Here is a 13,607-nt window from a genome sequence, read left to right as displayed (position 1 = left end):
GGGTCGTTCACCACGCCTCCCCCGGGAACCCTTGAAAAGGCAGGGACCGGAAGGGAGAGAGAGGATCTTGTCTGGTCATCTTCGAGGGAGGAAACTTGGGAGAGAGATCTTTGTGTGACCCCGAGCAGTCTCTGCCAGGCCGCATGGTCAAAGGAATCCTATGGGTGCCGCGTAAAACCTGAAGCTTCTTTTAACTCTCATTAAATTCACTTGGATCACTAGCCTGGCTTCGGCGTGAAATCTTTCTCCTCGAGCGGAGCCAAGGACCGAGGTTGGAATTTAGCCCAGAGAGAGAGATCTTACACTTTCTCCAGCGACACTGCCGACGCATCCCCAGTGCCAGTGCAGCTGCAGCCAAGCAGACCCGGCCTGACACTGGGGATGGCTGCATCCTTTTTCAGGATGCTCCTGGCAGCCTCACCAAACCTACTCGCGCCTGCAGCAGCAATGAGTTCTGTGCCACGCTAGCCGGGGAAACAAATGTGGTTTCTGCAGAACGCTCTTTTGTGGCCAGTCTCAGGGCGAAGCAAACAGGACGCTACGGAGGGGTCTGGTACAGGCGACCACTCTCAAATCGAGGAAGTGCCCTGTGCCGACGTGTCATTTACCACAAAGAACTGCCTCTAAATGGACGGACGCAGAGATGGCAGCGCCGTGCTGTCCTCTCACCACAGCCCACACTCTCCAGGCCGGAAAGCTACCTCAAAAAGCCGAGTCACGGGGCAGCCAGGAGCTGCAGACCTGCCAGGAGCTCAGCACCACTGTGACACACGCCGAAGAAAGCTCGCCATACACCTTCTCGTATTAGGAGAAGTCTAACACACATCTAGGAGGGTCCACCTGGCACCGGTCCTATGCACCAGCGTCTAGAAGTTCCTGCCCCAGGGCATACCTAATACCTTGTCCCCAGACCCGTCTGAAGCACCAGGCACACAGGAGGTCGTCGATATTCATTTTCCCCTCAACTCTGCCCACGGTCCTTGTCTCCCTTTGGCACCCAGCACTGTGTGTTGCAAACCACCAAAGACAACTTTCCTGTACACCCTTGTCTGATACGCATTTATTGAGCACCTACTATGTGCAAAACACCGTGTCTTCTTTCTTTAACCAGATTGACAGTTTATCATTTTCTTGGATCTGTCTTAATACGAGATATAGAAAGCCTAAAAGTGTGTGTGGTCTACACAGAACTTTGAAGGGGTCTCTTTTGGGCACCAGTCTCTACCCAGATTATGTGCGGGCCTCTTGGTCCAGCATCAGTATCCCCTGGCTTATGCATACCTGGCCCTGTGCTCTCAGCCTGCATGGGCTGAGAAACTGCCAAAGCAGCTAAGACCATGCCCCACACATCCACTTTCACGAAGCTCAGGACCCTTGTCTGGGGCCCCTCGCCTGCCTCCTGATCCTGCATCCTTGGCCCTTCAGGACAGCCACCCAGCAGAACCACACAATTTAACTCACGCAAATTCAACTCCATGTGTGTACCCAGCCAAAAAGGGGGCAAGTGAGCAAGAACAGTGTAAATAATAGATGTGTTCCACTCCGTGAATATCAGCCCTCCCCGGCTGTGGTAGGGATGAAATGAATGAATACATAGAAAGCACTCAGACCAGTTCCCAGGACATCCCGCTGGCTGCAAACTGTGCGCCGATCTTCTTCACTGGTGCTTCCACACTCACTCTGTAGGCTTCCCGCCCCCCTGTGTCTGAGAAGGCTTCACTTGAGCTCCCCCCCACCCCCGGCTTCTTGCTGAGTTCAGCCAATGGGAGGCACAGGTCAGAGGTGAGAGGTATAAGGAGAAGGCACTGGGGGCTTGATTCCTCACTTCCTTCTCTTCTGGACCTCAGTTGGCACGTGCCTCTATCTAAGGCTGGTGCTCTGGTCAGAAGCCCTCTTCCGCAGTCAGTTCTCACCAGGTCTCGTTAGCCCTCCCTGCCCTCACCTCCTGGGAGCTCTGGGTCCTGCTGCTGCAACTCTCATGGGATGGAACCCCACCTTGTTGGCTCGTGTCTCCTAACCCTGACTGGTATGAGACATTAGCTAGAAGCAGTAAACGTAACCCTAGTGTTCCCTTCCCGTGACTCTCTATTCACCTAGAAGACCCACGTCACACGTCACTCTCCAACAGAGTCAATCATGCCATCCTCTCTGTTGCCACCTCTGCCACCGTGGGACACCCTAGGTGGTGCTGTCATCTCTCTTGACGTGTCTGTTTGCCCTCTAGATGGTGTGTGGCCCGGACACATTCTTGGGATATGAGGGTAGAGGGTGGGGCAGACAGGGCTGTGGCAGCAAGCCCCTTTCCCAGCTGGCCCTGCACCTGTCTATGCTCCAGTTTCCTCATCTGCTCAATGGAGAGCAAAGCCACTTCGATGCATAGGCTCGCTGTGATCATGGTTAAGAGCCTTTAAAACTCGTTGGGAAGACAGTCCCAGTGGCTGTTGAGTAGATTCTGATTCATGGGGACCATGTGTGTCGCTCTGCTCCATGACATCTCCAATGGTGGGGTTTTCCGAAGGCGATCAATCACCGGGCCTTTCTCGCAAGGTGCCTCTGGGTACAGTCCTTCCAGTGAGCAGCAGCCGAGCGCATCGAGGTTCCTTCCATTCAGCTCCAATTGCTTAGCACGATGACTGGCAGAGAGTGTTTTCCAAGTGTGCATGAACCCAAACAATAAAATCCAACCCAACCCAAACCCACAGCCACGGAGTCAATTCTGACTCAGAGTGACCCCGTTGGACAGAGCAGAACGGCCTGTGTGGCTTTCTAAGACTTGGGACTCTTCATGAGAGTAGAAAGTCTCATCTTTCTCCCTCGGAGCTGGCTGGTTGTTTCGAACCATTAGCTCTGCGGTTGGCAGCCCAATGCCGAATCACTACGCCACCAGGACTCCTGGCACGCAACCAAGACGAAATAAAGGAAAAGCCCCTCCTCTCAGCAGCTGGCACACAGTAGACCCAAAGCAAGCTCACTGGCACCAAGTCTGTTCTGACTCACAGCGACCCTCAAGGCCAGCGTGGATCTGCCCTTGTGGGTTTCTCACAGTATAAATCTGTCGGAGTAGAAACCTGCTCTTGCTCCTGCAGGGCGGGCTGACCTTGCAGTTTGCAGCCCATCTTGAAAGGACGACACCACCAGGGTACTCAGTGTTGTTGTCAGGTGCCATCAAGGCCACTCTAACCCATGGGACCCCTATGCACAGCTGAACAAAACACTGCCTGGTCCGGGCCATCCTCCCAATGGCTCCTGTACCTGAGCCCATTGTGACAGCTGCAGGTCAACCCAGCTCCTTGAGGACCTTCCTCTAGTCCCCTTCCCCTCCATGCCACCAAGCGTGATGTCCTTCTCCAGCGACGGGTCTCTCCTGAGCACATGTCTAAGGTATGTAAGATGAAGTCCGGCCATCTTTGCTACTAAGGAGCACTCTGGCTCTACTTCTTCCAAGACAGATCAGTTTGTCCTTTTAGCAGTTCACGGAACTTTCAATATTCTTTGCCAATACCGCAATTCAAATGCATTGATTCTTCACAGTAGGCCCTTAATTAATGTTGCTTCGATGACAGGACCCAGCCCCACTTCTTCCCAGGCCTTCGCAGTGTGCTTTTCAGCCCAAGTGGGTTTGCTCCACTTGTGTTCTTTATTTATATTTTTTGCTCCACTTGTGTTATTTATTTATTTTCCCCCCAAGGTCGCCCTAATGGCCTTTGGGGAGGAGCTCTGGAGGTCCAAGTGATTAAGCATGCAGCTGCTACTTGAAAGGTCAGTGTGTCCAACCCACTCGCCAGTACAGGGAAAAAGACGAGGCTTCCTACTCCCTTAGCGAGGTACAGTCTTGGAAACCCACAGGGGCAGTTCTACCCTGTCCTGTAGTGTTACTATTTGTTGGAAGTGTCTCGAAGGCAGAGTGGTTGGTGTGGGTCCTCTGAGGTAAGCACGCGGAATTCCGTCTCAAAGCTGAGGACAGTAGAGCTCAGAGAGATTAAACAGTCTGCTCCAAGTTTACTCACTGGCAGTTCACTTATATCATTCATATTTGACCCCTGATCTACCTCTACATAAAAACAACAAATGCAGAGACTGACCAAAACCCGCAGGGGCAATTCTAGCTCTATCACGTCCCAGAGGGTCGTTATGAGTTCGAATCGACTCCATGGCAATGAGAGAGGGACAGAGGGCCAGGCTCTATTCTGAGCTCTCTGCATACAGGTAGCTCGCATTCGGTCCTCACAATCACCTTACCAGGTAGAGAGTACCCTCCCTTCACACATTAGGTGTTAATGAACTTCCTCAAAGTCTCCTAGTACTTTCCATTACACCACACTGCTCTGCCCCCTACCTCTAACAACCAAGGAGCTTGATTACCAACCTTTCCCAAGAAGTCAATTTATTTGAAAACATTATGGAAGGGACACTTTGAACGCAATCACCAATGAGCTGTACATTTTACCCAGTGTGCCCGGAGGCTCCCATCTCTACCCTCTGCTGTTCCAGAGCCGCTCCCCACTTCCTGGAAGCCCCCAGCCAGTCTCCGAAGCAGAAGGGTTCAAAGTCCAGCCTGGGCCTTGCCCAGCTCGGCGCCGCCCTGCCTGCACACACAGAGGCATTAATAGGTAATGACTTGAATGAGGAAGAGCAGAGTAGTGAAAACGCTGAGTCTGAGGCCCGCCCAAGCTTTTGGGGGGTAGGGGGTGGGGAAGAGGGACAGGGGTTTAAGAGGGGTGGGGGTAGGGTGGGTCAGAAACGGGACCACAGAGTTGATTAGGTTATGTCACCGGAAGAGGCCTTTACCTTCAGCCTGAGGGAAGGAGAATGAAATTCAAGCCTGCGTCTTGGGGTGGGAAGAGGAGGATGGGTTCCTTCGAAGTAGGTTGCCTGAAATCTACACTCACTAACTGTCTCTGACAGCTGAAACCTCCCCTTCAAGTCCTCTGCAAGAGAATGCACTGTGGGTGCCATCTCAGTACCCCCCCACCCCCCACCCATCCTGCTGAGCTCCCAGCGAGCTCTCTCTCAGCCCTAGGAGCAGTCTGGGGATGCCCAAGACACGGGTGCCTACATCAAACCTGGGTCCCAGCACCCAGCCACACCTCCAGCAGTTTGAAGGCACAGACTGGGTCTGGCCCAGAGTGGGTACTCAAACATATTTATTAAAAGGAAGATTGGTCCCTGGCCCTCTTCCTACTGGCTGGCTCCTTGGGTTCCTCTAGGCCTTTATGTGGGGAAGGAGGCCTTGCCAACTTGAGCTCAGGATGCTGGGGGTGGGGTGGGGTGTAGGGGGTTACTTTATTAAAAGTGCTGCCCTTCTGGAGCTCTGGGAGGGCCTCAGGGCACATGGTGGCTGGCCTTCTGAGTCCTGAGGGGGGTTCACTGGTCTCTGGAAGGGTCCTCTCTGGCTCAGGGCCTCGGTGGAGGCTGCACAGCTCTGGGGATGCCCTTGGTGGAAGCCGGCATCCCAGGGCCAGGGTGTTTGGGGACCCCTCACTCACTGAACACAGTGGGGTGATGTGGCTTTGCCTGGAGGCTCTCGGCAGCCACAGCTACATCCACACACAAAGAGGGCCCCCAGGACCTTCCTCTCCTCTGCCCCCACCAGCACCAGCTCTTCAGTTGCTTCCTGGACCCTAAGAGATGCCTTTAAGCAGGCAAAGGGTTCCTTGATGTGCTCTGAACCATGGCTTTGAGGTCAAAGGGAAGAAAGACACCTGGGTTCCTAGTCCCAACCTCACCTCTCAGGCACTGCCTCCTCCTAGGTCAACATGCCACACAGGTACCCGAGGAGGCCGCCTGCCTCAGGCCAGGGCTCCAGTCCTAAGAAACCAGATTAGCTGCTCTCTGAACCAAGAGTCCTGGCGCCCCCTCCTCCCACCCCCAGTTTACAGGGGACCCCGCTCGAGGCCAAACAGGCCTCAGGATGTCCCAGCCCGCAGGAGCCCAGAGATCAAGTCTGGAAAAGGGAGGTGTGGCGTCCCCAGTAACCCTCCTACCCAATCCGCCCCCCCCCCCTTCCAGGTTCTAAGGTCCTCGGCGTTTGGAGTGCCCCTTGAGGCTCTGACCTTATGGCGGAATTCCCGGGCCACTTTCCTGTCCATGGCTGGGCCGGTTCTAGAAGAGCCGCTGAGAGATCAGCTCCTTCGGGTGCGCGGGTGCGCGGTGGCCAGGAGCTTGCTCAGGAGGCTACCGAGGCGGACCGAACCTCCTCCCGGCCTGGGGGCGGGGCCATAGGGCGGCGGAGGCGGGGCGCGGCTGCGGAGAGCCTAGCAGCCCACTGACGCCTGGGGAGACAGGGGCCACAGTGTGTGTTTGTGAGTGTGGTAGTGGAAGTTAGTGGTGAGATGGAGGCTGGAGCTCTTCCTGAGGTGGCTTTCGAACGCAGAGTACAAGGTGTGGGGCTACACATTGGTGACTGGGGCCTGGGATAAGCTGCCCTACTCTCTGAGCACACAGAGGCCCAACAACCCTGCCTGGTCCACGATCTCTCATCTTCCCATGCGCATGTATTCCACTATTCCCCGTTGCTATCCAGATGAGTCCAATGCATGACGCCCCCATGTGTTACAGAGCAGTACTGCTCCCATATGGCTTTCTTATCTGTCTCTTCAGGGGAGCAGTTTGCCAGCTCTTCCTTCCAGGGGGCCCCTAGGTGGGTCCCAACCACCAGCCAACCTTTAGGTTAGTAAACAACACAAACAAACTCACTGCGTGGAGCTTATTCATAGTCACCCTCTAGGACCAGGTGGAACTGCCCCGATGGGTTAACTAACTTTTTCCACCAGGAAGAAATGCTTGATCTGTGAATTCCTCGTGGTCAGGTCTGGGTTTTATGGGAGGAGGGTCACTGAACTGTGGGGGAGCCTGGAGCAATGAGTGTGAATGTTGACCTCATCTCTCTCACTGGCCCCATCTCTCCGAATAAACACACACACACACACACACGCACGCACACACACACACGCACACACACACACACACACACACACACACACACACGGGGAAAGGTCCAGCAGTGACATCCTGGTTTATGACTGACCTTTAATCAGGGACCAGACACCATATGGTTCATTTGATTCAATCCAACCAAAGTCTGATACACTCCTGCTGCGGGAGGGTAGAAGTGGCAATGCACTTGGTCTGGGCAAGACTGGGCGAAAGCAGGTGAGGCTGGGGAGCAGAGTGGCCTTTACTTGTGGAGCTTGTCCCTGGATTTAATTCAGGGTGGGCACCTGGCCCATTTGTACTGTGTCAGAGTTCAGGGCAAAGAGATGGTGGTTGTTGTTGCTAGGTGACGTCAGGCTGGTTCTGGCTCATAGTGACCCTCAGCACAACAGAAGGAAACCCAGTCCGGTCCTATGCCATCCTCACGATCAATGCTAGGTTGAAGCGTGTTGTTGCAGCTACTGTGTCAATCCACCTCCTAGATGAGCTTCTACATGTTCGATGACTTTCCGCTTTACCAATCATGATGTCCTATTCCAGGGACTAATTTCTACTGTCAGTATATCCACAGTATGTGAGATGAAGTCTAACCATCCTCAATTCTAAGGACCATCCCGTTTTACCTCTTCTAAGGATATGGAGAGCCATTTAAATCAAGTAACCACTTGACACTGTAACTCCAGGGGTACCCTGAAGACCCCCCTTCTCCAACTCCCATCCCCCAATAGTTAAAGTTTTGCCACCAGCCTGTTTTTATTTGGATTAAATTACTGTCTAGTGATCCCTCCTAGGAAAGAACCATAAACTATGACCTACATTTTTTTAAGCTTACTGTCAGCTAGCTAAGTAGTAGATCAGAGGAAGAACTTGTGTGGTCTTCAAAGGTCCAGAAAAGAGTCCACAAAAATAAATGTATCCCCTTCAACTTGCTTCATCGCCCCTCTATCTTTCTTCAATAGGTCACATGGCAGTCTATGTCATATTCAGAATTCAGGCGGAGGGAAGTATGTCCTTGGGAGAGGGAATACGTTCCACTGGCCACCGCCTCCTTTCACATGATCCCTGCCTCCACAAGTCCTTCTTACCCCCACCTTCCTTAATGCTCTCCTCTTGGTTTGGGGGACCACATGACGTCCCGTTCTTCTCTTCTGAGAGTGTTTCTCTTCACACTCTGACCCAGTTCTGCCTCTACTCCTTCCTAACCCAGGGCCCTTTAAGGCTCAGGCCCTGGTCCTGCTTTTGTACAGGTCACTGGCCATTGACTATTGAGTGCTCAATCCCAGACGCATACCAACATCTTGGGGCTCTGGGGTAACAACTTTTCAGGATTCAGGTTCCTGAGCCTGAGCAGTAAGGGAACTTGTGGCTGCACCTCCTGGCTCCTCCAGGGGACTTAGCACTGAGTGATCTGAAGCCAGCTCCCCGCACCCTGCCCTACCCAGCCAGGAGGTACAGCCACAAGGGCAAAGGCTGCCCCCCCCCCCCCCCCCCCGTCGCCTGGGCTGCGTTATGGTAATGAGCTGGGCGGTCCAGTCGCTCCAGCTCGGGGAGGAGCTAGCTTGGGAGGCGGGCCCGAGGGAGCTCCGGGCCATGAGAGCCCAAGCGCCTTCAGCCAGAGAGGCAGTGTGCGCTGCTTGGGCCCCGCCGGCTCCCCTGCCCCAAGCGCCCCTATGAGGGCCCCTGCGCCCGCGCTCTGCCTGCTCCTGGCCTGCGCCGGGCTGCCCTGCGGTGAGAGCGGGGTGGCCTCCGGGAAACGCCGGGTGGGCTCGGGTTTAGGTCCTGTAGGGAAGAGCCGGGGTGGGGGCTAGGGGCTCAGGGGGCGCCCTGGGACAGACAGGTGCGGTGGGGGGGTGGTCCTGGAGAATGAGAGAAGTTAGCTCTTTAAGGAGAAGGGTCCTGAATCCAGCAGGATGGGAGCGACCCAAGGTACGGTCCCGACCTGGGGGCGACCTAGGGGCGGGAGGCCAGAGGGAGACCCTTGTTGGAGAATGGTGAGGGAGGGAGCCAGGGGATTTGTGCGGATGGCGGGAGGGAGAGAGCGTAGGGACGGGTGGAGGGGGGTCGGTGCTGGACGACGAGGGAGAGGGGCCCCAGCAGATGTGTGTCTGGGATGCGGGTGCTGAGAGACCCTCACAAAGGGAGGCAAAGGTTGATTGCAGAGAAACCCCTGTCCACAGTTGCGGCCACCGCACCTCCAGGGAGCGCTGAGCTGCAACCAGAGGCAGCTCCGGAACCCAGGTGAGTAAGTCTTGTGGTGGCCGCCCATCCTCCCATCCTCCTGCCTAGTGTGGGTAGGATGGACTTGGGGGGTGGGGTAGGGGCTGGCCCCCGCGGTGGGGAGGCACAACTCCTCTAGCCCTCCACCCATGCCAACCTTTTCTCTCTTCTAGTCTCAGCCACCAGGAGGCCACCATAGAAGGGGATGCTCCCACAGTGATGGGAGGACAGGTAGGACCCCACCCTCTACCCCCAACTCCTGCCCGCAGGAGGGATGCTTTCTGCCTGAGTCTGAGGCTTCCAGGGGCACTCTGGGTTTAAGGGCAGTCTCATCCCTGGAGTCAGGCCGAGGGACACATCTGAGGTGTGCAGTTTCATAAGACACTCTCCTCATCTCAGTATCCTGTCACCTGGCTCATTTATGTCTGTCTGTCCGGGAGCAGGGAGGCCTTATCTGGGGACAGTTCAATCTTCCTCCCCAGGCTGATGCAGAGCACGTGGAAGAAGGTGGGGCGGGTGTTAGGAGAGGGGAGTTCTCTTTTCCCTACCTGGCTTGGGGAAGCCCCAATTCCTGTCCCAGGCTCCTGTCCATTCCCTGGGCTGCAGAGCTGGGGTGGCCAGGCAGGGTGTGTTGGAGAGCAGAGTCCCGGGTCTCTAGAGCATTCTTCCTTGCCCCTGTCCTGTCTTCGGCAAACACGGCCCTTTTGTTTTCTCCTTTACCCACCCACCACCCACTCCGACAGAGAAAGATGAGGCTTTCTGTCCCGTAAAGATTCAGTCTCAGAAACCGAAAGGGGCAGTTTCTATCTGCCCTACAGAGTCGCTCTGAGTCCAAATGGACTCATGGATTGGGTTTTAATCTTATGTGGTGACTCAGGGTCCATTTCTAGCCCTGCTCTGTATTTGTTGCCTCCTTTCCACAACACCTAGGCTACCAACTCAGCCCACCTGTACGGCCAGGGCCCTGAGCAGCTTGGGTCCCCTCCTCACACCCTAGCCCAAGGGATCAGCTCTGGGGCTGATCACTACAGCCAGCAGGTTGGATGGAAAGCAAAGTGTCCCAGCTACCTGCCCCTTGGCGATAGAGATGAAGGCCTCAGGAGACTGGTGAGGGACCTGCCCATTGGATCTACCACATATGAACTTTCTGGGTTTTTTATTTCCTATATGCCTACCTTGCCAGTTTTAGAACCACCATTCAATAGAGTTTGAGCTGGAAGGTAATGCAGCCACTCTTTTCAGAGATGGAGAAACTGAGGCAGAAGGGTGATATACTGGGGCTCTTCAATCAGCTAGTGGGACCAGGTCTCCAGGGGAGCCAGTCCTCACTCCTCTGGCACATTGAGACCCCCGAATGTGAGGCTCAGGCCTGACACAGACAGGGCCCTGAATGTGATTCCTAGAGAGTGGTCTTTGGCCTCCCCACACATTGGGTCAGCGGCCAAAAGGTCAAAGCTGTCTTCATAAGAGTCCCAGCTACGGAGTGTTCTCACTCTGTAGACAGTGGTCCTGACTGTATCAAAGTGGGACCAGAATGTCCCACAAGACTCCAGGAATCACAGCCTGCTGGCGGTGAAGTCCCAGTGGACTTCCTTCTTTGCTGGATTCCAGGGCAGGTGTTCCCCCTTTGCTTTGGTAAAGGAAAAAAGACCTAGACCCGGACCAGGTAACCCAGCAGGTTTCTCACATTACTCTCAGGGCCAACGAGAGATCAGAATGGGCCCTTCAAGGTGACTGGGTTGGGGGTGCCGTGTTGCTTATGGGAAGCCAGGGGAGGCTTTGAATGTACCTATCAGGATTGCCTGTGTTGGTAGGACACATGGGGCGGGGGTGGGGTCCCAAACCAGCAGCTGACCAGTTTTCATGTCAACATCGTCTTGTTCTCCAAAGCTCAGCTGTTCTCAGGGATCCAAGTTGGGGACTGACACAAACCTCAATCTCACTGACATTTCGCTCCCTTTCCAATTATTACTATGATCTAAAAACCACAGGAATATTAGGGTCAGGGACCGTCACTAACAGAAATCACAGAGAACATCCAAACACCTTGCAGTTGTTGCTGACATCTCAGAATATCAGTTATGCTCATCAGGACTTCAGAGGTTTGACAGGGATGCGACCTGCTTCTAGATCTTGTTATCGAATGTGCTAATGAAGAGGCCCAGCTACTACCAAAGCCTGCGGTTTTATAAAACCTATTCTGAACTGACCTGTGATGGAATTGGTTTCCTATGTGATCTTCCGTGTTTTATTTTACGCACTTAAGGACATTCTTCTGAGAAGGGTCCAAAGACTTCACCAGACTGTCGAAGGACAGAGAATTAAAAGCGCCCGACCAGCACTGCAGTCTAATCGTTTGAGCAGGATCATGTTGCCTCTGATTCTGCGCAGCCCGGGCTGTCTTGCCTTCCTAGCACCAGTCTCCCAGAGGCCACATCTGAGTGGGGGTGGCTCATGGGGGGGAAGAAAGGCCAGGTTGAGGCAGAAGCCCTCTGGACGGGTGAGATGTGGTGGTGGTGATTTTCTCTGACCATCCTCCCTGTGACCGCTGAGCGCCCGTGGCAGAGGGTAGCTTGAATCCTGGGGCTGGGCCCGGGGCTGCTGAATAAGAGCTGTGGAGGCCCCAGGAAGCAGGGACCAAAGTTGGGTGAGAACATTGAAACTTGGCAAAGGAAGGGTTCCTGTCCTCCCAGGAGGTCAGGCAAACAGTGAGAGGGAGAGCCAGGGGACAAGGTGAAGTGCTTTCATTCACCAAGGAAGAGTGAAGAGCTGGGCCCGGGCCCCAGGGACCAAGAGTTCAGAATACTTGCTATATGCCAGTCCTTTGTCGGAGGCTGAGAATTCAGCCAGAGGGGACCCAGAGGGAGGGAGACGGGTTACATAAAAACCCACTGTGCAGTTTGTGGGACTTACTGGCCCTGTGAACAAGAACATAAGCCCTGTAAGGACTGGGACTTTGTCTTGTTCACCCCACTCATCCCTAACACCTTGCACAGTTCCGGGCATATCATCTGAGAAGTTGCATAGGCCAGAGAGGAGAGGCCATCCTTGCCCACATGATATTAAACACCTGAGACTGGCACTTCAGCAGGTTGGGTGTTCAAATCAGCTAGCCGAATGGTGACGGTCTATCCATCAGGTTCAGGGCAGTCCTTATTGCTGATGATAAATGCCATCGGTTGGGATTTCTGGTTTGGAAAATAGGGTTTCTTCGTCACATCATTTGTCTGCTGTGTCAGGTGATAGGTCCTGATTGGAGGAGTGAGAGGTCCCACTGGTGGCAGGTAGAGATGGGGGTGAGAAGTTCCCCTTGCCCTGGCTGAGGGCCTGCTTTTGTGTCTTAGCTCTGCCTCATGTGCTTTCTGTGGTGAGAGGAGAACACGTTTGTTCTCCGGACAAGTGGGTTTTGTGCTGGCCTGTGGCGGACACAAAGGTTTACTGCAGAAGGAGGGAGGGAGGGAGGGGAAGCTGGGGGATATTGGACCATGGGAAGGAGAGGCCTTATTCAGGCAGCAGGTCTCACAGGTCTGCCACAGAGATACCACTTGGGAGAGTACAAACTAGGTCTTGGCGCCTCTGAAAAGTCTCCCTTCTGGACCTCTCAGAGGTCAGCCTGGGCAGATGGAGCAGCTGGGGCTCTGGGGGAAGGGGTCTCCCTTTCTCCAGGTGATGAAAGGGGAAGGCTATGATTTCTAGGGGGGAGGCCCTGAAGGCAGCCCTCACCACCTTCCCTTCCTCCTCCTGTTTTCCACAGGGGCTGGACACCCTGGACTCCTGGGCCATGTCTTCCTGGGAGAGGCGGCTCCATCGGGCCAAATGTGCACCTGCTTGTAAGTGTGCACCTGTGCTTCCTGAGCTGCCAGTGGGAGGGGCTCTTTCCTCCGAGGGGCTGCCCTGGGGCTTCCTGTGACCTCTTCTCCCTGATTGGAGTCTTTGCTGACCTCCTTCGGGCCTGGCCTCCAGCTCTGCTCTGTTTTTTCCTTCCAGGCTGGGAAGTCCTCTCTGGGGTCCTCTGTGCTTAGGAGAGCTACCCGTGCTGTTCCCTGTTCTGCTGTCTGACTCCAATGAGATGACTTCTTGGTGTGTGTGTGTGTGTGTGTGTGTGTGTGTGTGTGTGTGTGTGTGTGTGTGTGTCCCTACTCTGACTTGCCTGTGGCCTTTCCCCCCTTTTATGGCCTCTTCCTGCCCTGGTGTCCATGGCCTCCATCTCCACCCTGTCCTGGGTCCACGGCCTCTCTGGCCCTCCACGGCCCTCTTTCTTAGCACACTCTGCCTGTCTTCTCTTCTTGTGCCCTTTCTCTGCCACATGCCTCTCTGCCAGGTCCTAGTTTACACCTTCCCCTGGAGCAGTGAGGAAGAACCCTGGGCAGCCCACCTGCTCCATCGCCTTTGTTCTGCCCGCCTTACCTGTGCGCCAGAAACTCAACTTAGAGAAATGGAGGCCTAGGGGAGACAGC

The 13,607-nt window shown here is 54.8% G+C and overlaps 2 protein-coding genes across 2 annotated transcripts in view; one reads left to right on the top strand and one right to left on the bottom strand.

Moving 5' to 3' along the window:
- USH1C (USH1 protein network component harmonin) overlaps positions 1-6,089 on the bottom strand; it is a 48,855-nt gene extending 42,766 nt beyond the window's left edge. The window contains exon 1 of the mRNA XM_075547706.1: positions 6,054-6,089. Coding sequence (XP_075403821.1) covers positions 6,054-6,089 — 36 coding nt within the window. The remainder of the gene's footprint in view (positions 1-6,053) is intronic.
- Positions 6,090-8,603: 2,514 nt separating this feature from the next.
- OTOG (otogelin) overlaps positions 8,604-13,607 on the top strand; it is a 78,061-nt gene continuing 73,057 nt past the window's right edge. The window contains exons 1-4 of the mRNA XM_075547705.1: positions 8,604-8,661; positions 9,111-9,171; positions 9,324-9,381; positions 12,905-12,980. Coding sequence (XP_075403820.1) covers positions 8,604-8,661; positions 9,111-9,171; positions 9,324-9,381; positions 12,905-12,980 — 253 coding nt within the window. The remainder of the gene's footprint in view (positions 8,662-9,110; positions 9,172-9,323; positions 9,382-12,904; positions 12,981-13,607) is intronic.

This window comes from Tenrec ecaudatus, chromosome 4 (assembly GCF_050624435.1).
Source record: "Tenrec ecaudatus isolate mTenEca1 chromosome 4, mTenEca1.hap1, whole genome shotgun sequence".
In the NCBI taxonomy this organism is placed as follows: Eukaryota; Metazoa; Chordata; class Mammalia; order Afrosoricida; family Tenrecidae; genus Tenrec; species Tenrec ecaudatus.
This window is presented reverse-complemented; position numbering and strand designations above follow the sequence as displayed.